The following is a 26,878-nucleotide window of genomic DNA, read 5'->3' as shown; positions in this document are numbered from 1 at the left end:
TCAGAGGAAAGCTTACCTGGGCTCTCCAGAACCTGATCTTCCAGCCAAGGGTACATGTCTGCCTCTTCTGGTGGCACTGTTGGCTTTGGAGCAGGTTTTTCTTTAAGGCCTGCATTTTTATTCACAAAATTAACTTAAAGGTTTTTTTTTTTTCTTTTTAAAAATTTTTTGACACATTAAACCAAGTAAAATAATATTTCCCAACACTTCATCAATATTGTCAGTTATTCAAAGATTTCCAGTTTCTATTACATGAGAATATTGATATACTTATAAAAAAATAAAGTTGGAAAATAGTTCCTTCTTTGAATTCACCGGGCCTTTAATAACTCTTTACCTAAATTAACCTTTCATTTAAAAAATAATAAATCATTATTTGAATATTCACAAATCTCTAAAAGATCAAGTCACAAAAAAGTAAGTAAAATAAAATAAAACAAGTCATGCCTGAACTTGGCAAAAGAAGTTCAGTATGGGTTCAATCTCCTCTCGTGTTCATAAGTGAATAAGGAACTTCTAAGTTTTGAACTCCAAATTCAGCAATAAGACAACTAAGATGGTACTGGAACTTTCTACTCTTATTGCCTGCATGCCTTTCTTTGATTTATATACAATTAATTACTCTTCTTGAAAACTATAGTTAAATATAAGGAAAAAAAAAAAAACTCACTATGTACACCCTTCTAAAGTTAACACATGCAATTCCATAAAAAATTCCATAAAAAATATGGAAAAAAAAGTTCTTTTGCTTTTCTTAAGGAAAATAAGACATCAGGATATATTAACACAAAAGATGATTTTAAAGTCAATGCTGCTCTAAAATCTTATATATTGCTAATTCTTTGAGATTTTGTATGTAGCACATTAAAATGCATCCTAAATACAACAATTTTGAAAACTAAATTAGACTGTCATGAGCCTGACAATTCCATTTACCAAACCCTGGGCTCTCTGTTACCCCACTGAGAGTCTTGTACCAGGAGCAGATATTAAAGGGCATGTGCCTGCATGTTAACAGCTGGAGTGAAAAGGTCAGGACAGAACAGAGAGGCCTTTTCTAATTTTAAGCACCTTTAACTCAATGTAGGTATACTGCTGTAATCTGGGAGATCCTCATTTACTCTCCTGCTCTGGTTCTTTGTGTTTTTCCTGACTATTCCCTCTTTTATAGCACTTTATTTTTCTCTCATTAACAAAAACATACTCCTACCCCATCTCCCAAATCCTAAAAAAGACTGAAACAGAGTTCACAGGACCCCACCTCATCACTGATATTTCCTCTAGGAACTCATTTCTGACACTACTTACGCAAAAATCTAACATTAGAAAACAAACACCAACGCATACAATCGTGTTCTGCTCCTAACTATAGATTCCAGAGAGGGCATACACAAATAGGCACAGATCCTAATTATAGTTCACTTTCAGGGGGTGGGGGTAAGAGATGAAAGCCTTTAGTAAAACACATCACATTTCAAGATCCAAATTCAAGGCTGAAAACTCCCCCATGCACTTTTCCACTTAAATAACCTATGCTTACGAGCTCTCAACCGTTACTGGGACAGGTATGGACCTCTCCATGGCCAAGTTTTGCTGAATTAATAGGGTAAACTTTTCATCTTCTGAATCAAGAGATTCATCTTTGCACTTTCAGCACTGCAGAAAGCACCTGGTACATAGCAGGTGCCCAAGGACGGGGTGCACCCAGCGAAGGGCTGCTTTGCTTTTTAAATGGCTGCAGACTTTACAGGGTCCCGGCTCTAGCTGTACCAGAGTGGCTTAGGGCTGTAGAGGAGGGAACGGGGACTCATCAATTTCCCTGCTACTATTTACCAAAGAGATGCCCATCTGAGTTCTAGCATCATCCACCATTTCAGTACCACAAGCCTAATTTGCCCAAACACTTCCAGTTTGTCTGTTGTCCTGGTATAATTATTTCACTCTCAAAAGTATCTCAGGTTGGATGAAAAATTACAAGGTCATTCTACTAAGCCTGTCTGTAGCAGGCTTTCAAACTGTGCTCCATGGGTTCGATAAGCAGTAAAATATGTCCCCATCAAAGAAGAAAGATTTAAGCTGCCTGAAAATCCCATTCATATTGGATTTAGAGAAAACTTTCATTTGAAAAAAAATCTGAGGCAAAAGTGCCTGAAAACTACTACTACACATCAATATCCAGACCCACACTGACCCTAATAACCAGCTGGGAGTTGTCTCTAAAGTTGAAATTGTAAAACATGAAACACAACAGGAGGAAGCCCATAACGAGAGAAAATACCGAGCCGTTTTCTTTTCTGTCCAAAGTGGCAGGTGAATTGTAAATTTACTGACACCTAGTCATGGTGATTTTCCAGAGGTGAAATCAGCGCAAAAATAAACTATTTTGTAAACTTCAAAGAAGCTGAAGTTCTTATTAACATCTTTCCTTCCCTAGACTCTGATAAAGGTGCTAACATTTAATGAAAACGCATTCTAGAATAATTCTTATTGATTTGATAACCCATATGAAAGCTTTTACTCTGGCGTTTCCAATTTTTTTTTTTCTTACCCAAGTCCATTTAGCCCATGAATCCATGAATAAGTGTTCCCCAGAAAACAGTGGTAAATCCATGTCTTGTACAAGAGTTTAGGCAAAAAGTAATCAAAAACTAAACAAGAAAAATAAACACGTGTAAGGCAAAGGAAAGGTTTTCAAACTGGATTTATTGTGAGGTACACATGGCAAGGATGTAGCATTGAAATAAATATTCAGTCAGGTTATGAAATGAATGTATTGGTTTTGACGTTGCTGGGGCTGCAAATAACAAGACACCAACTCACACTGGCTTGAACAAGAAGGAAATTTATTATTTAACAGCAGGTTGGCTGGCTCTCAGCACTGGCTTCATCCTCAGGGTGGTAATCAGGTCTCCCAGGCAGCAAGGTCCTCTTTGAGACAAGACTTCGTCCAGAAGCAAAGAACCACCTCTTCTTCCACTTCTTTCTTAGGCTTGAAGAAATTTTTCCTGCAAGTTCTTACCATTCTTCCCATTTTAATAGTCAAAACCAGAACCCACTTCTATTCCTCCACTGGCAAGAGCAGCAGAGTGACCACAATTGCCTGATGGTGATTACCTAGGGTTGAATGATCATTGCAAGCCAACCACAACAGCTCCTGTATGATTTGGAAGATCATCGAATTCTCTTAAAAACATATCTTGTGTTTAGGTCTTTGTGTGCATAAGATAAATCAGGAAAAAAAAAAACTGAAGGCGAGGCTGGGACAACATGAGAGAATAGCACTGAAACATGTATATTACCATGTGTAAAATAGATGACCAGGGCAAGTTCGATGCATGAGGTAGGGCACCTAAAGCTGGTGCTCCGGGACAACCCCGAGGGATGGGATGAGGACGGAGGTGGGAGGGGGGATTCAGGATGCGGGGGAACACGTGTACACCCACGGCTGAGTCATGTCGCTGTATGGCAAAAACCACCACAATACTGTAAAGGAATTAGCCTCCAATTAAAATAAATAAATAAATTTTTAAAAAGTTTATATTTAATAACTGTGTAATTTTGCCTCCAATTTAATTCAAAATGGAAGAAGTTATAAAAAGTAATGAAATGAGTACTTTAAATCAACTGTTCACAGCAAGTTTAATTACCTGACACAATTATCCTAGTCCAGTATCAACTTAATTTATTCAATACTACCCAACTATACCAGACTACCATGGGAAAGAATAAATGGATTTTCCTTCCAGAAATACAGAACATTTTAAAAGTTACTAAATTGCATATTGCATTCATTCATACAACAAATATTCAGCACCTACTAACTCAAGGTGGGCTTTTCTAGTGGTTCAGAAGTAAAGAATCCACCTGTCAATAAAGGAGATACAGGTTCGATCCCTGGGTTGGGAAGATCTCCTGGAGATGGAAATGGCAACCCACCCCAGTATTATTGTCTGGAAAATCAAGTGCACAGAGGAGCCTGGTGGTCTACAGTCCATGGCGTCACAAAAAGAGTCAGACACAACTTAGCAACTAAACAAGACAAGCTCAACTCAAAGTGCTGTTCTATAGAAAACCAACACACAAAACCCCTATGACCCACAGGAAGGGAACAGTAAAAAGATAAGAAACATGAACTCTTTAGAGTATACGAGATAGGGAAAGTGACAGACCCTTTGGGAAAGAGGGTGGGACTATTCACAACAAACAGATGAGGAAAGGACTTACTGATTAAGACTGAAACAGATTACAGGAGGACATCAGGGACCTGGCCTTATGAGTTATACTAGACAAGAATCTCCAGGTAAAGCTTTGGAGCAGCAAGTACAAAATTCTTCAGCAGGGAAGGTGCTGGGAGTGAGGAAGGACCAGGTGGCAACACAGGCGAACAGCACAGGCCTAGCCCTGAGCATCAGAAAGCTCCCTAAAACCCGGCTCTTACTCTAAGAGTGAAGGATCGACTTTTTACAAGAATTACACACAAACTGCTTCCTCACCAAAATCTGGGGAAATAAGGATTATACATAATATGATGCTTCATAGGATATCACACACTTAGCACATAAAAGCAAAGATATTTTAAAAATGTAGTTCCTCAATCTTTTATATGAATCTTCACTAATTCAATGGTGTACAGATTAAAAAAAACTGATCTTATCCATCCAGGTTACTCCGGCTGCTGTGGTTCATGTGGGAAGTACTCAGGACTGCTACTGCTTCACATGTGAGCAGTCTAACAGCGTAAATCAATACAGCCCAAGAACAATTCTAACAGGTACACGAAATTTGAGAAACATTCTGGGAAATCGATACAGCAGAAAGGCACTCATACTAATTGGCCATGCTAATCCTCGCTGTTGTTCCTGGCTTATATACTCAGCAGATACAATCTTGGCAGGCACCCCAAAAGCGGTCCTACTGCCTCGAACTCTAAGAGCTTCCCTTGACATACAGTAAGAGCCATTCCAGATTCAAATCAACTTCACACAACCCAAGATGGACAGACAGATTCCAGGAAGAGGATGACAAGTCAGAAGAATTAAACACTGCTCCAAAGATCACTTAAGAGCCTGGTTTCAGGACCAATGAAAGGATTCCACAAAGACTGGAATGGAGTAGACTCAGTTTAACATCTCACAACATGAGGTCATGTGTAGGCGCTCAGGAATATGAACCAAGAATTCCATCTGAATTCCATTTGAATCCCATCTTGGACGCATAACCACTGCTACAACTTTGGTCTCCACAAATACAGAAAGCAGGTAAAATAGTACCTCCTTACAAGGCTTTTAAGAATTACATGAAATAATTTAAATCCAGCAAATATACACTTTTTCCCATCAGTTACTGTTTTCCTTTATTTCTTCTAAAGAAACAAACTTAACCCCCGACCCTCCTCCTTTTGACAAGGTGGTAAAAAACAATTATTGAAGCTTCTGGGTTTTTCTTTAATTTTTTTCAGCTTTCTAATATTATTAACAGTGTATACAGACCTAAAATATATTTTAATTATCTATTTTGTATGTTTACCTTTCAATGGGCTTCACCAGTGGCTCAGATGGTAGAGTCTGCCTGCAATGCAGGAGACCCGGGTTCTCCTTTCAATACACATACACTGCATCCCTGTTACTGTCAGTTACTACGATATGTAACTTTACTTAGGCATGGGACTTAAATCATAGTCTAATAACAAAGTTCAGGAATGAAGCAAAATGATGAGCACGATAATTGAAAGGTACACAGTCCGACCACCCGGGAGGATCAGAGAAAGGGAGTACAGACATGACTCAGCTGGATCCTGCAAGTGGATTTAAGTGTGGGAGCACACTGGAGGTAGGGGGAGGTGGGCACTGCAAGCAGCAGTCCAGTTTACTTTTCTCTCCATCCCCTGTTTATGTCAGAGCATTTCATGGCAGGGACTATTCTCACCAGGGCCTAGAACAGCTCCTAGTACATTGCAGAGACTGACTATATCTCCCGTGAATCAATACATGGGAAAGAGAGATGACACAGCATGTGGGGTTTTAATTCATTATCAAAAGCAACACAGAAACTTTAAGTAGATACCTTCTGCTAACCTCTTAGGATACAAGAGAAGTAATGACTGAGGCAAGGAAGAAGTGACAGATAGCCTTCTATGATGTATAGATGGTAACAAAGAGTAATAAACACATATACAAAGTGAAATCAAATGAAAAAGAAAAATAGATGATTTTCTGCTCTGCAGGGCTTACAAATGTAAGTTTTTACAGGAATTGATTTCTACGTAAAAATGACAACCAAAATTGGTAATAAACATCTAATTTATGTGTTTTTATACTCAAGCAAGTAGAGGAGGCAGGGTATGACATGGAAGATTGTTACTAAGGATTTTTTCCAAGTACTCCAAATAATATTTTCATGAGAATAAGCTGTCTTGGTCTGCTACATAATACTCACCCTAAGAACAAAAACTTTCTCTCTAGATAGAACCAGGGTAAAATGTAAAGAGCTTAACAACAAAATAAACCCAATTCACCTGTATTTATCAAATAACAAAGTTCTCTTACATTCCTCTAATCACCTAAAGGTACTGCTCACCAACAACTGGGATGAGTTCTCTCTATTCCTACCATTCTAACTCTGAGATACCCATTCGGGCTCATCCCATTCAACCCTTCCTATTTGGGCAACAGCAGCAGGAGGCACGGAGAGGGCGATGGCACCCCACTCCAGTACTCTTGCCTGGAAAATCCCATGGATGGAGGAGCCTGGTAGGCTGCAGTCCATGGGGTCACAAAGAGTCGGACACGACTGAGCGACTTCACTTTCACTTTTCACTTTCATGCATTGGAGAAGAAAATGGCAACCCACTCCAGCGTTCCTGCCTGGAGAATCCCAGGGACGGGGGAGCCTGGTGGGCTGCCGTCTATGGGGTCGCAGAGAGTCAGACACGACTGACGTGACTCAGCAGCAGCAGCAGGAGGCACAGAGAGAAGAGGAAAGAGGGGGAAACAGTTCCATGAACTGCTGCCTTTGGTTCAGATGAAGTACAGGGTACAAATATTCACGGTGTGGCCTACCCTGCACTGAGTTCTAATTCTTCTGGTAAAAGCACACTAATTTGCATTGAGGGACTGGTCTTCCCATCACCCCACAGTTTTAAGGGTGGTACTCACAGGCCCATGGTCTTGTAGTCATAGTTTTGCGATCCCATCCCCTACTCTGTATGGATAAGGAGTAAAAATGAGCCACAGGGGACTCCAGGTTACCTGAGAAGGAAGACCACCTCCTGAGAGAGTCCAAAGACGGAGAGAGAGATCCAGACCACTCTCCAAGCCCCCAGACCTAGCATAACCATAGGCCAAAACCTAAAAATACCCTTGGACTTTACAGTTAAGTGAGTGCACCAATGCTTTTTTGTCCACATAAGCCAATTTGAATAGATTCCCACATGCAATCAAAAGAATTCTGGAATATACTTAGAAGTAAAACCAAATGTGTTCCTAATATTCTGAGGAAGAATGACAAATGCCTTTTCCATAGAAACGTAGTTACAATGAGACTTGCAAAACTGGAAACTAAGAATTGAATAGGTTTTTGTGGACTGGCATACAAAATCTCTGAAGACCATAAAATTGCTTCTATGGAAAAATGTGTTCTGAGTACAAAGCAAACTTATAAGTAAGTTTTTCATGATTAGATTAGGTATAAAATTTCTCAATTATACCATATACTTAAGACTACATTTTATTTCTTCATTACTTTTTTCTAGGCTTGACATTTCACATCTTCTGTTTAAGCAGTATCTTTTAACTAGGCATTCTTGTGGCTTTATACACATGTAACAATATAAAAGAATTACTTTTATATGTCCCCCTCAAAGATCTCAGTAAAGTAGGACCCAGTACACCCATTTCACAAAAATACATTAGTTGCAAAGGATAAAGGACTTAAGCATGTGTCCTACCATCTGTTGATAAAAAGGGGGAGAGGGAATCGTAGCCCCAATGCTTCCAAATTTTTAATGACTAACTGAAACAACTTGGTAGAATAATTACCACTATTCTGCCCCAAAAAAAGGGAAACATGAGTGTTGACAACATACCAGCCACTCACACACAGGTAATGCCAGCTGTTCCCACAACCACCTTGAGGGAAAGGAGAGGAAAAACCAGCATTTCCAAGATACATTTTATAGTGAATTAACTGAGTAATCAATTTGGAGAACTGTTATCAATGGATATTAACAGAAGAAACAGTGGTGGATACACGAGAAAGGAATTAAAGTCAGAGGACACAGTTTAAATCATCAGACTCATTTCATGGAAAATGACATTTACCATTAACTTAGAACATTAACATTTAAAATCATACTTGTTTATTACCTTTCTTTGTTTTATAATAGAAGTATACACAGGAAGTCCTTATCACCCAACTAATCATTATGAGACCTCTGGAGTTACAAAGTTGTATGGCCATAACACTACAAAATACTCTATAAGCCAACTGTTTGTAGAATTAATTCCCTGGGATTCACTCAAACTTTCACGCTGATGGATATACGTCAATTTCTTTACTAGCTTCTCCCTCATTTTGAAATGTTGCAGGACTCTGTACACAATGCAAATCCATAGAGTGAAACCAAAAATTTTGTTAAAAAAATAAGATTTTAAATGATTACGAGCAATGGTAGAAATAACACATCAAGCTATTAACCACATAAAGTGAAACCAAAAATTTTGTTAAAAAAATAAGATTTTAAATGATTACGAGCAATGGTAGAAATAACACATCAAGCTATTAACCAATGAAACACAGAAGTTACACATCACAACTGAAGGGGGAAAAAATCAATGATGATAAAGTGCTTCCAAAGAAAGTATTTTGAACACTAAAAGATAAAAGATTCCTGGAAACACTGATAGGCTCTCAAATATTTTTGAAAATCTGACCATCTATACTATGACTACTTCTCACATGGAAAGTATTGTCATACAAAGTTTAAGGAAAATTATGCCAACAATATCACTTTTTAGAATTCTATGCATCATCTCTTAGTGCAACTTGAGAAGTCTGTTAGTGATATAAGATATATATACTTATACTTTATACTCTTAGTACTTAACTTTCACTTTTCAGGACTTATTCTAACTCCCAACTACTGTAAATTATGAAATTTTGTCCCTATTTTTAGTTGACGTTTCCAAAGGGTAACCTTTTGGTTTTTAGTTAGTCTAAACTAACCAGTATGAAGCAGCAGAATATAGAAATAATTATGTATGTAGTAAAAAAGCAAGTAAAACTAAGGAAGCAAGCATAATCTTAACCCATTTATCATGACCAAAAGCGTATCTTGCCCTAAGTTTTTCAGGTGAATAGTGTCAATGCAGCTGGGTAAAGTGTTATGTCAACTTCAATAAAATTCAGTTGACAGCTTTATTTACTGAAGAAAATAGAAGGAAAGAATATAAGCCAATTCCCAGTTCATAAGAGCTCTTGAAATGTTTCTGATGTTTAATAGAGAAGTTTGAATTCAATTTGATTCTTGAGCTATGATTCAAAGGAAAATTCAATGATAGAACAAAAATATTTTCAAGTGCTTTGCTAAATAGCAACAACTCAAGTATTCTTGCCTGGGAAATCCCATGGAGAGAGGAGCCTGGTGGGCTAGTTCGTGAGGTCCTAGAGTCAGATATGACTAGGTGACTAAACAACAGAATAATAACAACAACAACAAAACATGTTTATTTGCTTACACTGATTAATTTTTCTAAATTTTTATCACCAATTTCTTAAAGTTTAGCATTTATGTACATTATGCCCTGTAGGATTAACCGTCCTTCAAAAACCAGGGTAAAAATTACCAGAATGCCCTCACTAAAGGTAATTATAATTCTCTGCCCTCCTCTGCAAGGGAGGGGAAAAAAAGTCATCTGTACAGAAATTAACACGAAAATTTGGTACATAAATTTAAAAACTCAATCCATTTATCTTGGCAAGATCAAACGTCAGGATATGTTTTTTAAAGGTTATAATTTTATATGGTTGCTGGATATAGTTCTGCTTTTCATTCTGTTCAGTTATCAGAGCCTCCCTCTTCTTTTCCCAGAAACTCTGTTCTGCAGGAAATGTCATATGGTTTGAAAGGGACACCACCCTCCACCCCCAAAGATTTATGTATAGGAGCCTGCCTGGGAAGACGGACCCAACCCCAACTACAGAATTGGCCACAGATGCTTCCAGACCCAACCAGGACAGCTGGACTCCTACGACTTCTTTCCCAGAGCCAGCCCAGAAAACTGCATCTTTGCACAAGGATGGCTAAACTAGAAAGATTGTTTCCAGGACCTGTGGAAGGCTACCACCCTCATCAAGTGGTAGAACCTCCATGGAGAATAAAGTAAAATATAGGTCAATAGAACTAAGACTTGAGGACAGAGCAAGGAAGAATCAGCTCTGATTACAGGTGTGTACTTGAGATCTATTGATACTCACTTCAAGCCCTACATTTACCAATCAAATGAGCCATAAAATTCTCTGTGGTTTACTGTGCTCCTAGAATTGATCTATAAGAACAACATAATTCAGACTGATCAGCACATAAAACCCCAAATTAACACATGTGACAATTTCTTTGGGCCTCAGTTTTTAAACAATAAAATCATAGGACTGGGTTACAGATATTAGACCGGATATTCTCTAGGCCCCCATGCTGTGTAATTTTATTATATCAGTTGGAATTCTTGTCAACTAAATGAATGCATGTGCTTGGTTTTAAGCAGGAAAAGCTGCCACAATATTATAAAACATGCACAAGACTTCTAGAAAATTTTACACTTAATGCTTTCTCATTTCTGACTTGAAATATCTTTAATTGGGCCAAAATCTCTGCTTTTAAAAGCTCTTCATAGAAAAAGCTGAAGAATTATTTTTTTAAAAAAATAAAATTTTTGTGGCAGCACTTACAATTTTGTTACAACAAACCAGGGTGCTCCCCTCAAATTCAGTAACTGAATTTTGCCAGCAGTCACCATTAAAGACTTAAGACTTCATGCAGAACAGCACAGACTATTTGTCAGAAAGTACTTCTTACTGAAATTTCATTTTATTAAATGTTTTCTGAATTCAATTTTGATCTCTAGTTAGATCTCAGATTGGCAACTCCTTAGAAATGGTAAACAACTATGATACAATCAAATACGAAAAATACGCACCATTCCAACAACAGAACTGAAAAATCGTGATACAAAATGAAAGTACATTATAATTTGAAATAACTAAAACCTTCTATAATGATTCTGAGTCTGTAAAGATATCATAAACAAGTGTTCTAACATTGTTCTTCTACATAAAATTCTCTTTTATCCAAGGCTGGTTCTAGAATTCTCAAAACACAGTGAATACCCAGTGTTTACTGGGGGACAGGAGAAGGTGGGAGACAGATGGTTGGAAAGGGAGAGATACTGAGGAGGGGTGAGGAGTGAGGCGGCAAGGAGGGGTGAAAAGGGAGGCAAAGCAGACTGTACAAGGCCAGGCAGGAGAGAATGAAAGGAGATGTAGAAGGTGGAGCTGAGTGGGGAAGAGCCTCAGGAAGGGGCAGTCCCAGAGAATTGGGGGAGCTGGCTGGGCCATGGGAGTGAGACATGCAGGTGACATCCTGAGGAGATGCCCTCAGAAGAGCTTGGGGGTGGGGGCGCGGTGCAGGAAGAGAAAGACAGGAAGGAAAAGGGGAACGAGAAAAGGAGTGGAGAAAGAAAAGAGTAGGTGAAGAAGAAAGGGAACGCAGGAAAGAGGACGGAAGAAAAACAGCCAACAGAAAAAGAAGGTAACTTCCTAACTCCCTATTTCTCATTCCTAAAACTTACAAATCACTCTGCGTATAAATACTATTTAAAAGTTTAAAATTCTTACTTCACTCCAATGAAGATATTCTATTTTAATAAATTCATTACAATTCAGATTACATATACATTTATCTGGATATATGATCAATAAATTAATAAAAACAGACCTTATTACATCACATTTGTATTACGTATTTTTTAAAAACTTCATCTTTTAAACGTAGGAGCATGAGACAGGTACCTCAATTTCAAAGAATTTATTTGCTGAGCACCAATAAATATATTCATTGGCTACATGACACATCTTCCCCAACTAGAGCAATACTAAGCTTTCTATGCCCTTTAGCAGCAAATCACGATGAAGATTATTACCATTTCCTGAGATGCTGCTGCTCCAGCTTTAGCTCTTTCTTTTCTGGTTATTTCCCTTGGCTAAGTGTGCGTGTTTGGCAGAGCTTCTCTCTTCCCTTCGCTCATCTTTGTCTCTGGGTGCCACTTTACCAGGAACATCCTTGATATTCGTGGATTTCCTCCTGTTTTCCTTGGCTTTAGTACCTTTCTCCAGTCCCACTTTCTCCTTTTCTCTGTCTTTTTTACCCCTAGGAGCCTCTTTCTTGGAAGCATCTGAATCTGCAATCTTCTTATCCTTCTGGTCATCCTCTTTTTCTCTCTTCCCCCTTTTTCTCTCTTCATGCTTGCTTTCTTTCTTTGACTCCAGCTTGTCTTTTTCCTTCTTGAGCTCTTCTTTAGTGAGTTCTTTAACTTCCAGGTTTTCCAATTAAAGGAAAGAATGTTTATTGAAGGCATCTCAATTCATAGACAGCAACTTAGTGCAAAAGAATTACCTTTTTTTCTATCTCCCCATACACGAGATGATCATTCAAAAAGTGACTTTCATCCACTAGTTTTAAATTGGCTAACAACAACAGATGCAAACCTCTATGAGGTATCAGCTATAAAAGAAATGCTAGACTCATATTTTTCTAGCTTGCAATATTGTGTGTTTGTCTCAAAACAAGGTTAACATGCAAGATTAATAAAATGAGCCCATCCACAAAGGCAGCACTTTACTCAAAGTGTTAACAACTCACATTTCACAGCTATTAACAACATAATTAAAGGAACACTGGCAATGTAAGAACAAATTTTCCATAACTTGCAAGTATCTGCACAAAGATAATTTTAAAATCTTTAGCTCTAACAAAAAATTATGTCCTTAAAGTATTTGCATTTGCATTCCTTGGAAACAAATATATTGCACCAATGAAAAGTTAAATACCATTTAATTTTCTGAGTTTAGAAAAATACAATTTCCATGAATGTGAAATTTTAAGGTTGTTATCTATAGTATCTAAAATGACAAAGAGAACTTCTTTTCTATTCTTATTCAACATCATGGAATCAGTATTCCTTTAAGTATATTTTCTGCTATTTTATGTAGCGCCACTCCAAGCTAACACCTGTGCTGTCCATGCTCACAGGAGAGACAACAATTGAATGGAATCTACTGGTGATTCCAAATCTCGCAACAGGTGCTGCTTTCAACTTGCTTTAAATAAAGTTTAACAGTCCTGACTGCAAAACCTTTGAATTTTCAGCTTCTTGCTTCTCTCATTAAGAAATCATAAGAGAAGCCAGGTGTTCACTGTATAGTGTAGCATGTAAGCAGAAACAAAAAAGAGATTTCTTTAATAAAATATGGAGGATGTTTCTGCACATCAGAATCATGTAAAACTTATGCAGTACAAAATGTTACTCAATTCTTCCTCCCAATTTTATTAAAACCTCCTAAAGATACACAATAGAATTCATAAATCACCAACCATCCTCAGAGTCCTCATTTTCCTTCAGCACCATCCAGAGTAACACAGAAAAGGTCGCTGGCAAAGGCAGAATGCAAGTACAAAGCTGGCAGGTCTTACTCTGCACACAGTTTTAAAATATTAAATCTTTAATGTTGAATTTGCCTCTCTAGATCAAGGGGCAAAATTATACTTTATTGGCCATTTATTTCATAGTTATTTACATAAGAATAAAATGGTAAAAATTCTGTTTTCTTCCCAGGAATTATTCAGGTGGGATACTAAAGTTAAAACATTAAAAGTTCTTCATCTTAAAATTAAAGCACAAATCACAAACCCTATAAACCACACAGTAAAAGTCTGACCTGTTAATGTTTCCCCAAAATCAAACTACAATGTGCCAAGCACTGAACACAAAAAAATACTATAAGTTTATATATATGTATAAAAAGCATGCACTTTCCCCATGCCCCTCTCCCTAAAGGACAGAAATATTTACAAGTGTTTCAAGTGAACAAGAAAAACCATGGGGATATAAAATAAGCCTGCAATAATAAGTGTTAGACCATATAGAATGCTTAACAAGTGTAATGATTTTCAGTGAATTAAAATATCAAATACAGCAAATTATATGCTGGCATAATGCAGTGCTCCAGATTGTAAGTTTTCACTTTACTGAAAATTACAAGTTTGATCACACTAGCTTTAATTGTGCTCTAAGGCAGCATCAACAGCTTTTGGAGAAAGGAAATCAATCACTGATGAATTCATCTCTATTTCCAACTTAACTAAAAAATTTAGACTAAGAAATGTTTTAGAAGAAAAGTAGGACGTGTATACTGCAAACTTAGTCTGTGTAATTTAAAGACTATTACAAGGTTTTGATAATTTGAAAAGGAAATTACTTAAAAGCCTGAGGCAGAAATTTCTTTAATGAAATCTTGAGAAAACTACTTATGACCAAAGGTGCACCCAAAACCAAAAAGCGGTAACATTTAGCATTAGTAGCTGCGTCTACAAAACACATCTATAAACTTTCATGCATATTCAAGCATTAAACTTGATTCACTCAAGGCTAATTTGAAAAACAGAAAATACCTTTAGCCTTGGTTTTTCTCTTGGCTAACCCACCAGGTCCTTCTGTTGGTGTTTACAAGATGAAAATAGGTTATAAACAGAAAATAGATAATTAAAAAACTGTCTATAAAATAGTTAAACAGATGCATTGACTAACAGATTTAATTCACCATTTAAAAAATACACTCCTCCAACATACAAAAATATCTATCATTTGTATGTCATTTTAGAACCTTTATCTATAACCAAAAACTACGTTTTTTGTTTTTTTTTTTTTCAAAAAAAATTATTTTTGATTTAATTAACTTCACAACCTGCTTTAGATCTGAAAGAACTGTTGGCTTTAGAAATGTCTAATTACTACTGGGAATGACATTTCCCTCTCACTGGTTCCCGGACGCCAGTGGACTTCTGCTTAGACACGGATGATTAATTACAGGCACCAGAGTTGAAAGGACCTGGGGACCCCACTCAGTCATCACTGCCTCTCAAAAACAGGACAGCACATTTATATAGAATTTTACTTTTTATTGTCTAAATTATCACGGCTTTACCCCCAGAGCTTCAAATTTTTTCTATAAAAAACTACATAAGTAAGAATTATATAGTTATAGAGGGATATACTGACTCATCTAAAAACTTTGCAAAGGCTTTCTATTTCCTCTCTAGGCAAATGAAAGTTCTGATAATGCATTTATTTTTTAACCTTCTAACAAATGTCAGTGAGTTGGACCATAATGAAAGCTGAGTGCCAAAGAACTGATGCTTTTGAGTTGTGGTGCTGCTACTAACGCTAAAGACTCTTAAGGGTCCCATAGACTGCAAGGAAATCAAACCAGTCAATCCTAAAGGAAATCAACCCTGAATATTCATTGGAAGGACTGATGCTGAAGCTGAAGCTCCAACACTTTGGCCACCTGATGCAAAGAGCCAACTCATTGGAAAGGACCCTGATGCTGGGAAAGATTGAGGGCAAAAGGAAAAGGGGGCAGCAGAAGATCTGAAATGGTTAGACAGCATCCCCAGCTCAGTGGACATGAATCTGAGCAAACTCCGGGAGACAGTGGAGGATGAGGAGCCTGGCGGGTTATAGTCGATGGAGTCACGAAGAGTTCGAACAAGACTTAGCGACCAAACAATAAAAACAACAAACGTCAACGCCACCTCCCTACAATTTCATTCCCAGCCAGCTGATGCTCCCAGTTCTATCTTCTGTTCACATAAATGTTTTCTTACACTCATGCATCAGCAAACTTTCCAAAGTGGCATTCCAGGTTGCCAATCCATTTCCTGGGTACACCAGGATGGGAAATCTAGTGACTCCTGCTCATCCCTTGTGGACGCAGCACCATGTACAACCTGTCCTCTATAGTGAAGGTCTCGAGTGTTGTCCCAAGAAAACCCCTACACCCTTTTACACATACAGTAAGTCCTCTACATATGAACAAGTTCCGTTCTGAGAGAGCATTCGTAAGTCTAATTTGTTCATTAGTCCAACAAAGTTAGCCTAGGTACCAAACTAACACAATCAGGTATATAGTACTGCACTGTAATAGGTTTATAATAGTTTTCACACAAATAACACATAAAAAGACAAACACACAAAGATAAAACATTTTTAACCTTACAGTACCTTGAAAATTACAGTAGTACAGTACAACAGCTGGTATATACAAGGGCTGGCATTAAGTGAACAGGCAAGAAGGACTGGAAGAGGGAGAGGAGGTGGGAGATTGTAGAGCTGAATGACAGTCAGCAATAGGAGATGGAAGCTGCAATGTCACTCACGCCTGACACTGATGGAGCACATGTTTACATCTTTGAAAGTTTTCAACTTGAACGTCTGTATGTAGAAGACTTACTGCACTCCTGCTGGAAACCATGGAACCCCCCTCTACGTTTCTCAAAACCATGACCACACTCCCACTTCAAATATGAGATATTTTTACTCCTGTTATACTCTGAGTCCTCCTCCATTCCTAAATCCCTTCCCCTTTCTCTTCATGGAAATTTGTTTCCATCAAATGCGATAGTTCATATGAGAATGGTCATTTATTTTGGTTGAGATATCACCACTGTCATTCTGGAGAAAATAAAGTAATACTATATCTTACCACTGACTACATTAAAAACAGAAATGTGAATTAACTGTTCCATGTGGCTATCTCTATCTGTCTGGTTATTTGATATACATACATAACCAAAACCAGTGTGTATGTCTGACTACTATCTTTCACAGACAAAGCCCAACTGTTTCCTAAATTCTATCAAGAACAGCACACCACCTGGTAATACTGAATGCTATCTTGGACCACTCCCCAATAAAGTTTGTTTAGATAAAATATAAAACTCATTATTTTAATGACAACTTTAAAATTCATGAGTACTACCCAATGTGCAAAAAAAATTAATATAAAGCATGAAAAAACACTTTTAATGATGCTACTGGCCCCCACCCCTGCATTCATTTCTACACATTCTTGACTGGCAGGCCTAGATACTCCCTTACAAAGCAGAGTGGTGGGAATCCGACTATCCCCTTCAATATTATGATGTACTCAAAACTGGTGAAAAGGCTAGAGTTAATTTTTGTCATAAATAAGCCAATATATTAAATCGACATCAGATTAGTTGATTAGAAAAGAAAATATGTGATTTAAAACTTTGCTTTTATATATTCCTAATTCGACAGAATTAAATTACCATTCATATCAATGGCTAGTGTGGACTCTCCCTGTAATACTGTGCAAAATCAACAACGTACCCTCTTTTTCTTCTTTTCTCTCTTTATGACTATAGCCAATGCGCAGGAGGGCAAAAAAAAAAAAAAAAAAAAAACAATTCCATCAAACAATATAATTCATGATAATACAATAATTCCTTAAAAATAATTTCTAAATACTATGGAGAAAGATGTATCAATTGGAGTCTAAAACAGAAGCATCTTGGTACTCTTTTATTTGGATGAAAGTTGTTTTTATTGATAGAATATGTTCTAATTGAAGGCAATGACCAGACAAGCATTACCTTGTGGCTATGGGCAAAAAGAATGGCAAAAAAAAAAAAAAAAAAGCATCATCATGTTTGCTTCTTTTTTGCCCTGTAAGTTTACTTTGATGGTTTTAAAATGATTATTATTAATAGCTCAGTTGATGCTTTGGGAATTCTTATACTGAAAATTAGGGGAAAAAAATTTTTTTTAAAGCAGGTCTTATATTTTTCTCTTAGAACCTGAGACAGTTGCCTAAAAGTAATTAATGTTACTGTGGCAACTGCCTCAGAGACACTACATCAGATACATTTTCCAAGTGAAATGCTACGGATGAAATTAAAATGCTGAATCATGAAGCCAATGGTCGGACCTGCGGTTCCACCACAATTTTAGAAGACTGGCTCCATTACAGAAACCCAAGTAGGCTTTCAGGGAGTTGGTCACAGAATCGGTTGGCTGGGTATCATGTCATATTTAGGTCATCCCAGTCACTCCCACTGTCCCTGGTGAGACCAGTGAGTCACCCCGAGCCTGTTTTGTATCTTCCTCCTGCCTATCAAAGCATCATGATATATTTCAACGCCGATTACCGATGAGCTCCAGATGCCTAAGAGAAGATCCTGTGAGTTAGCCTGTCACTCTAGAACGTGAGTCTAGTCTTTGTAAAATACAAGCGAGGACTTTATACACCAAAACAGAAACCTGATGAGAGCCTACAGTACCGGGAACTCACTCAGTGCTCTGCGGTGACCTCAATGGGAGGCTGACTCACATCGCTGAACGGCAGAAACTAACACAATATTGTAAAGCAACCATACGCCAATTAAAAAAAATAAAAGATCTAGTTGCAAAACACACAAAAAATGAGGCATAACTAAAGAAATACATTTTTAAATGTATAAGTAATACTATGGCAGTAAAGTTTAAAACAAACCAAAAAACACTACACCAATTCTCTTTTTATTTTTAAATAGATGGCATAACAATATTATCATGGACATTTTCGAAAAAAGGAAGCTACAAACCTTACACCCCTCAAGGATAAGGGAAGATCAGAACATCGGAGAATTGAAAGACTAAAAATCTACGAAGGAATTACATCCAGAGAGTGAGAGCATGAACAAAGATAAAATGCAGACTCAAATACAAATGAGATAGCAGAAAAATCACCTGAAGACCTTTACTAGCATAGGTCAGGTCACTGTATTTAAACTTCAAAGTGTCAATCACTTCTCTTGAAAAAAAATATATACCCAATAATGTTTTCACTAATTTAAGCTTTTTTTTTTTTTAAATCAGTGTTTTATTATACAATGAGTAATTCCTAAAGTTCTCATCACCAGGACCAACCCCAGCAAATATTTAATAAATACCGTGTTGGGCTCAGCTTTGAAGAGGAGTCAAAACCAGGCTAACCTCGCTCCCAACTTTAAGGAGTTCAAAATTTAGTTCATATCTACTCCTGTGTGTCACATGGTCATCTCAACAAATAACCAAGGCAGAGAACTCAGTATACTGTTTCATCAATCAATCAGCTTGTGATAATAAAGTCTGCATCACTGAATTTTATAAAAAGTGTGCACATCCATGGTGATCAGAGAAATTTCCAAAGCCCCAAAATGCAGAAAATGACTTGTTTCATAGAGCAGGATCTGATTTAAGATGGGTCTATGGTTTTTCCAGTGGTCATGTATGGATGTGAGAGTTGGGCTGTGAAGAAAGCTGAGCGCCGAAGAATTGATGCTTTTGAACGGTGGTGTTGGAGAAGACTCTTGAGAGTCCCTTGGACTGCAAGGAGATCCAACCAGTCCATTCTAAAGGAGATCAGCCCTGGGTGTTCTTTGGAAGGAATGATGCTAAAGCTGAAACTCCAGTACTTTGGCCACCTCATGTGAAGAGCTGACTCAAAGGAAAAGACTCTGACGCTGGGAGGGATTGGGGGCAGGAGGAGAAGGGGACGACAGAGGATGAGATGGCTGGATGGCATCACCGACTGGATGGATGTGAGTCTGAGTGAACTCCGAGAGATGGTGATGGACAGGGAGGCCTGGCGTGCTGCGATTCATGGTGTAGCAAAGAGTCGGACACGACTAAGAGACCGAACTGAACTGAACTGTCAGTCCCCAAAAGGTGTAACTGTGGGTGTTCAAATTCATATCTGTCTCTACTTCTATCTGCTTTTGCTAATTCTCCAAAATTACAAACATCAGGACAGACAAGGAAACATTTTGTTCCATCTGCTGCTAAATGAGAATAACCAGAATTCAAGCAGAGAAAACAATTTTTCTTACATGTTTGCATTCAGCTCTATACAACAGGGAGGTAATTTTTAGAATAAAGAATCAAGTGCAAGATGAAAAAGCAGGATTGTTGATGTTCAGTTGCTTAGTTGTATCTGACTCTTTTGCAATCCCATGGACTGTAGCCCAGCAGGATTTCCCAGGCAAGAATACTAGAGTGGATTGCCATTTCCTTCTCCAGGGGATCTTCCCAACCCAGGGATCAAACCCATGTCTCCGGCAATGGCCTGAGGCACCTGGGAAGCCCGAAACAGCAGGAATCACCCAGCATTCCATCATGTCCAAGTCATCTGCAACATACAGCAATCTGGCAGCTGGACATCAAGCATCAGAACCCAGGAGATGCCTCTCCAACTGACTTACATTGCACCCCTCACATCCCAGGGGAAATAAGGGCTGAAAGAAACTGAAGTGCAAAAATGAAGTCCTCTGAGTGCCACCTCCTTGCTTTTGCACCAAATTCCAGAGAACTCAGTGCCTTTTCAATTGGACAAACAGCAGTTCCATCTGAGGAAGGGCAGCTCGGAACAGACAAGGCCATGTGAACTCAGAAGTGCTTTCGGTTGTTCCAAACTGGAAACACAGAGTTAAGTACGTGAGTGCTAGGTTGCTTCAGTTGCAAATGACTCTTTGCAACCCTATGGACCTTAGCCTGCCAGGATCCTCTGTCCATGGGATTCCCCAGGTAATAATACTGGAATGGGTTGCCATTCCCTTCTCTAGCGGATCTTCCCAACCCAGGGATCGAACCAGCATCTCTTATGTCACCTGCATAGGCAGGCAGGTTCTTTACCAAAAATATAGAACAATGTAAAATTCCTTAAGAACTATAAACACTCAAACTAACAATTACATTTTTTTTTGTTCCTAAGCTTAAAAGACACAAGCTAGTAAAGTATTTCTATGCTCAAACAGAAAATGACACAATAAATCCTTAGAAGATTAAGAACTATAACATATATAGTAAATAAAATGTAAACGAGACTACTTTGATCAGCTTCAAAGTACTTTATACCAGTTTGGCAAATACCTTTATTTTCTCACCAAAGCAAGCTGTGGGAACAAGTTGAAGGCTGTCACAGAAGTCAGGGGTTCACCAGTTACCTGGATTTTATCATCATCAGAGGCTTTTCAAAGGGCTGATCAGCAGGGGTACCAAAAAAATGGCAAAGGATCCTACATCCTTATTTTTCATTTACAAAAATACAGCATAATTAATTTCTGTACATAAAGTGTACATTAGTATTGTGACAAAAAAGCAGTCTGATGAAAAATTAATGATTCTGAACATTTTTAACACACAAATTTCATTATTTCTCATAAACTGATCAAACATCTTCTAGAGTTAGTAGCAATGAAGCATTAAGAAACAAGACTGCCTTAAAAAATACATCTCAGACACTGGACTAAAGGAATTTCTCTGAGGCTTAAGACTCCCTTTGAACTTAAACCTAACAAACTCTGATCTGTCACAGAACTCAAATTCAAAGTGAAAAAACATTATAAATATGGACAAAGACAGAATAAACTTTCAGAAAGAACATTATTAAATCCTACTCATTTGCTTCAAAATATTAACATTCCAAAATTAGAAGCTTTTGATTGTCAGAAACATTAACAGAATGAAGCATATTCCTTGAATAATTAGGAAAAGACAAACTAGGGTTATAATAATCATTTAAGCGTTAGGAGATCATTGTCCAATGTATAATGTACGTGTGTGGTAAGTCTCACAGTCCTGTCTGACTCTCTTCAACCCCACAGACTGTAGCCTACCAGGTTCCTCTGTCCATGGGATTCTCCAGGCAAGAATATTGGAGAGGGTTGCCATTTCCTTCTCCAGAGGATCTTTCCAACTCAGGGATCAAACAAACATCTCTTATGTCTCCTGAATTGGCAGGTGGGTTACTTACTACTAGCGCCACCTGGGAAGGCCCCAATGTATAACACATGTATCTGTTTCCAAAAGGAGTTATGAATAATGCTTTTAAAAGTAAGATTAGCAAACTAGACAGTTTTCCCCAACACATGTAAATATTAAGTCAAGGGGAAGTTGATAGGTTCTAGGGTTCTGATTTGAAACTTTTACTTGAAGGCTCTTGTTTTGACAGCCTGCAAGAGAGACTTCTAAAAAAGAAACTAAATTGGTCATATTCCCTTCTGAAAAAAATGGTGAATAATCCACTTTCTGAAAGCAACTTGATTAAAAGGGAAAAAATAAGAATAAATATTTGAAAAGTAGAAGTTATAGTTAAATAAAATGTTAAAAAACACAAATATTTTCCAATGTTAAGCTCTATAAAGAACCAAAGCTAAGCTAAGTTTCACAGAGGCTCAAAAAGATGTAAAAACATGAACCACCACTCTCAAAAAGGGAAAAAGAAATAGGAGTCTTGGGTCTTATTGCTCTTAAGCTGTAAGAGCTTTATTTGAGGTGGGGAATGAATGAAATCTAATTTTAAGAAATGCATGTTACCTATGTCTAATAATACCATTGCTCTTGCTATCACTGAAGCAAACTCATTTTAAATGAATTAATTCAAAGGTGTTTTTAAGGTTTTCTAATCACAAAAATAGATTTTCAAAAAAAGAATTACCACTTCAATGAATTTAATTTTAAAAACCATATTATACCTAAGCCAAAGTTGATGGCCAATTAATAAGGTAGTATAGGAAAAAATGGAAAAAGACCGTAATTTAGGATGAATAATTTTAATATGTACAACATTATTTAAGATACATATTCACATTTTCCTTCCTGTGTAATAAGCCTCCTTTAAGAAAAATACAAATTACTTTCTCTGGATGTATATTTGGAAATGAAATTAAAAATAAATTTTGCTTTCATAGAGAGAAAGATTCAGACACACTACTATCTGAATACAGCAATTGAACTACCCTAAGGCAACAACATGGGGTTATTTTCAAAGCACCATGAATACAGAATGTGACACTGAAATCTGTTATTAATCCATCTGACAAATCAACCTAAACAAATTACAATAAAAAATAGCTTTTTAAAGAGCCATCATTTTACACATCAATCATGTTAAGGATCAACAGAGAAGCATTGAAAGCATGAATCATGCTAGCAGTATTTTTATAATCAATCCCACTGTAATCATCTTAATGAACAGCATGTTAGAAGGACAGGCAGCAAGGGTTAATCACAAAACAATCTATTAAGTTTCTGAATTTAGTTCAGTGAGCACATGAGTTGAAACAAAATGATACAGAAACCAATTATACTACCAAGAACATCATTCTCAATGCACTTTGTGAACCACTAGGAGGAGAATGCTGCTTTCCTCAAGTGGGAAAGTCAAGCAAGGGACTAGTTAGGCGCTGTACTGGGGGAAGACCACATGGTTGCCTTGTATTGTCCCATCACGCTGCCCCACTGCATGTTAAGCCCTGGGTGAGCGAAGGAAAGAAAGAAAAAGGAGACTGCTTCGGGGGTTCATAAGCCAGTGACTTCAGCCCCTGCATCAAAGTTATTGGTTATGTAAATCCAAGATGACGCAAGTCTTGCCCTGAACCCCTTCATTCTGTGACGTCCCATCAACGCCATCTGCGGTCTCACTTTCTTCTTCTTCTTCTTCTAGCATTTCAAAAGGAGTCATTATATCATAGAGAAATGAGAGGAAACCATAAAACCAATCTGAACTTTCCTCTGCTAAAATATTAAGGACTTCCTCAAGAGAATCAATATTTTCATTACTGCCATCTTTGGTCAGGCCTACATAAGGATAAAGGAAGAGAGAAAGAGAAAATGAGAGCAGTTAAGTGGAAAAAAGAAGCGTTGGAAGAGTGATCTCAACAAAGGATGTGCATCATGGTCAAAGACATTTACAGAAAAGACATTTTGGAAAATAAAGAAATGGGTTAAGATGCACATCTTACAATCAACTCTCAATCATACGGACTAAAGGAAAGGCGGTGGGATCAATCTTCAGCCTTCCTACCAGTCCCTCACCGGGTTTCTCATCAGAGAATCGAGAACCCGAAAATCACAAAATTGCATCAGCCAAAACTGACTCACCCACTTCAACGGGAAAAGTGAGTAAAAATAATATGAAGATAAAAAGACACTTCTGACAAGCCCCACCTCGCCTCATTTAGCACCCAGATAATATCGAGAGTTGATTATACAAATATTTACATACACCAATAAATATTCACTGAAAATAGAAACATTTGTTTCATCAATTTTTTTCCCTTTAGGAGCTGGAGTTAATTTAGGAAACTCTGGAATTAACATGATTAGCAGGCTTACTGTTCAGCTTCAATAAATGGGTATCAGTGCGCTCCAATTCTACCAGATAATCAACTTAAATTTTAACACTGTAAGATGTCAGCTTTATTATGCTGTGATTACTTGACTCATGGTCCTATAATTCTGACAAATAATAAGAGTCAGCCAGAATTAATAATGATTCGTTCAGCCTACCAATATGAAACGTGATCAGTCACCTGCATGGGGAACATTCCAGAGTTCTCCACTTATCAGCTCCTGAAGTTAGCTTCTACTGCAAAGAGCCCTGATGCCTGCTATTTTTAAGTCTTGGCCCCCATCCGACCCCCATGATGGAAAGAAAGCAACATATATATTGTTTTTATCATTTGCTGTCTTCCTGTGAAGAATTGGCTTTGAGTATGACTAGTCTCTTGCCTCCAGCAGGTCTCAAAGTCCACAAACACTGTCAATCTCTATAATTTTGACAGGGTGGGAAAAAAAAAAATCAGGCTGGAGGGTTCTGGCTGTAAGAAATGTGAACATCCATGACTGTAGAGCTTTCCAGGTTAGAACCACCTAATTCGGTATTCCTGGCTTTGGCAATACAAAATCTGTCCACAAAGCATAACTACTGGCAATCGAGATTGGCAGGTAAGGGATAATAATAAGACAACTAGTCTAATATTAAAGGTTATAGTTTCTCTGTATTAGTCCACAGAAGAACTACACTGTGCCATTCTTCATGTATTTGGGGTGGGGTGGGGGGCACAAACTATAGCTGGTATTTAAATAACTTTTTGATCAACCCAGAATGTCTCTTCACTGAATTGAAGAGTTAACAAAAGCTTTGAACAGAGATCTGTCTTCCCAGTCAAGACTCTATGGAAATAACATTGTTTCTTCTTGTTCAAAAAGAAGCTACACATAGAAGCTGTGTATTTAGAATAAATGCGCATCCCCTGTGGCTCAAGTGGAAACAGTCTGCCTGCAATGCGGGAGACCTGGGTTCAATCCCTGGGCAAGGAAATGGCAACCCACTCTAATATTCTTGTCTGGAAAATCCCATGGACGGAGGAGCCTGGCAGGTTACAGTCCATGGGGTCGCAAAGAGTCAGACACAACTGAGTGACTATCACATATTTAGAATAAATATATTTCTTGTTCTCCATTTTCCAGTATAAGTAATTTCAAGTATTGAATATAAAATATAAAACTTTACTACCCCTCAATATGACAGGCTGAAGTATGTGACAAATGGGCAAAAACATTTGAAAAAAACTAATTACTCAACTATGCCACCTTTCTGTGGTTCTTAAGACAAAAGAACTAGTCTAAAAAGAAAATATGTTCTGGGTACACAATTCTTTCTCTCTAAGAGAAGGCCTGAACCAAGGAGCAGGGTGTGAGTGCCTCTGACTGGGCAACAGCCAGCCTTCCCTTCTGCACACTCATGCACCTGTCAATCTACAAATATTTGTCAAGGCTCTAAGAGTTACCTTCCCTTTTGTTCTCTAGCCATACCTGATGCCAGCTGAGTACCAGTCGCAGGACAAAAGGATAACCATGTGTCATGTTACTCTAAGAAAATGTTACTCCTGAAGCAATGTTACTCTAAGAAAATGTTACTCAGTATTTATTCCTCTTTCCTATTGATTTCATTTGGGAAACATATTTTCAAAGAATACATTTTGGGACAGTATAACTTTCAATCATCCAAACCTAAATCAAAGACATTTATTTTAGAAAATGTGGCCACAAAACTAGGAAGCCATATAAACAAGACCAGGTTTAGAACATTTTCAAAGTATACCATAAGGGCCATGGCCAGAAATAAATAATAAAATGAATGACAGCTATTGATCTTGATATACTCACGTATTTCATTTTCTCTTTATATTTTAAAAGAAAAGCCAAACTTTGAAATGTGAAAGAAATCTAAATATGAATGTATACATTTCCTGAAATGGGTCAAATTTAAATACATGCAAATTTAAGACTCCAGGAAGAAATACTAATGAAATAAATGCCAAACCTATGGAAGTTCAGCATAACTAGGAATATTATCACACCTGCCCTGCCAAGCTCTCACCTAAGCTCTGACTTCCTCCTTTCATCCCTCTTGGGCATTCCCTTTGCCTTAATCCAAAGCTTTTACACTAGAGCTTCAGCTTCTCCAAGCAGAGCATATCCCAAGGTCTAGCTCTTTTTGGGGTACACAATCTGCTCCCCCATAATCTCTCCCTGAGCATACAGAGCCCAGCAGCGCCTGAGCCCCCCAAAATTCACCTGGTTCTTGCAATCACCCTCCAGTAACAGAGGCACAACTCAGCGACAACAACCTCACAACGTAGAAAAGAACTTTAGTCATAAAATTCAATTCCCATCAAGGTCGTATTTCACGCAGAGAATTCAAATGCTATAGAATAAGGTTAGAGGACAAACAGTTCACATTCGTGTCCTTCATCTTTACCAAAGCCACAATCCAACTGTGAATTAGTACACATAATACAGTAAAATAGTGTGTCATAGCCTTTTTGCATGTAATCGTCAAATTACCAAATGAACCTTCATGTTAACCAACTGGGTTCTACTCCCAGTATATGGTTCTTATAAAAAGATCAGGTTACCATTTGCCCATTCCACATACG

At 37.8% G+C, this 26,878-nt stretch overlaps 1 protein-coding gene across 8 annotated transcripts in view; it reads right to left on the bottom strand.

The window, feature by feature from the left end:
• The window catches only part of ASPH (aspartate beta-hydroxylase), a 187,319-nt gene that overhangs the window by 124,410 nt on the left and 36,031 nt on the right, over positions 1 to 26,878 (bottom strand). For 6 of the 8 annotated variants that reach the window (XM_070382346.1, XM_070382345.1, XM_070382351.1 and 3 more), the window contains one exon: positions 17 to 109. In XM_070382346.1, coding sequence (XP_070238447.1) covers positions 17 to 109 — 93 coding nt within the window. Of the gene's footprint in view, positions 1 to 16; positions 110 to 11,061; positions 12,585 to 14,722; positions 14,765 to 26,878 lie in introns of those variants that run through there. The other 2 variants (XM_070382352.1, XM_070382353.1) reach the window with 1 other exon arrangement.

The sequence above is a fragment of the Bos mutus genome, chromosome 14, assembly GCF_027580195.1.
Source record: "Bos mutus isolate GX-2022 chromosome 14, NWIPB_WYAK_1.1, whole genome shotgun sequence".
NCBI lineage: Eukaryota > Metazoa > Chordata > Mammalia > Artiodactyla > Bovidae > Bos > Bos mutus.
This window is presented reverse-complemented; position numbering and strand designations above follow the sequence as displayed.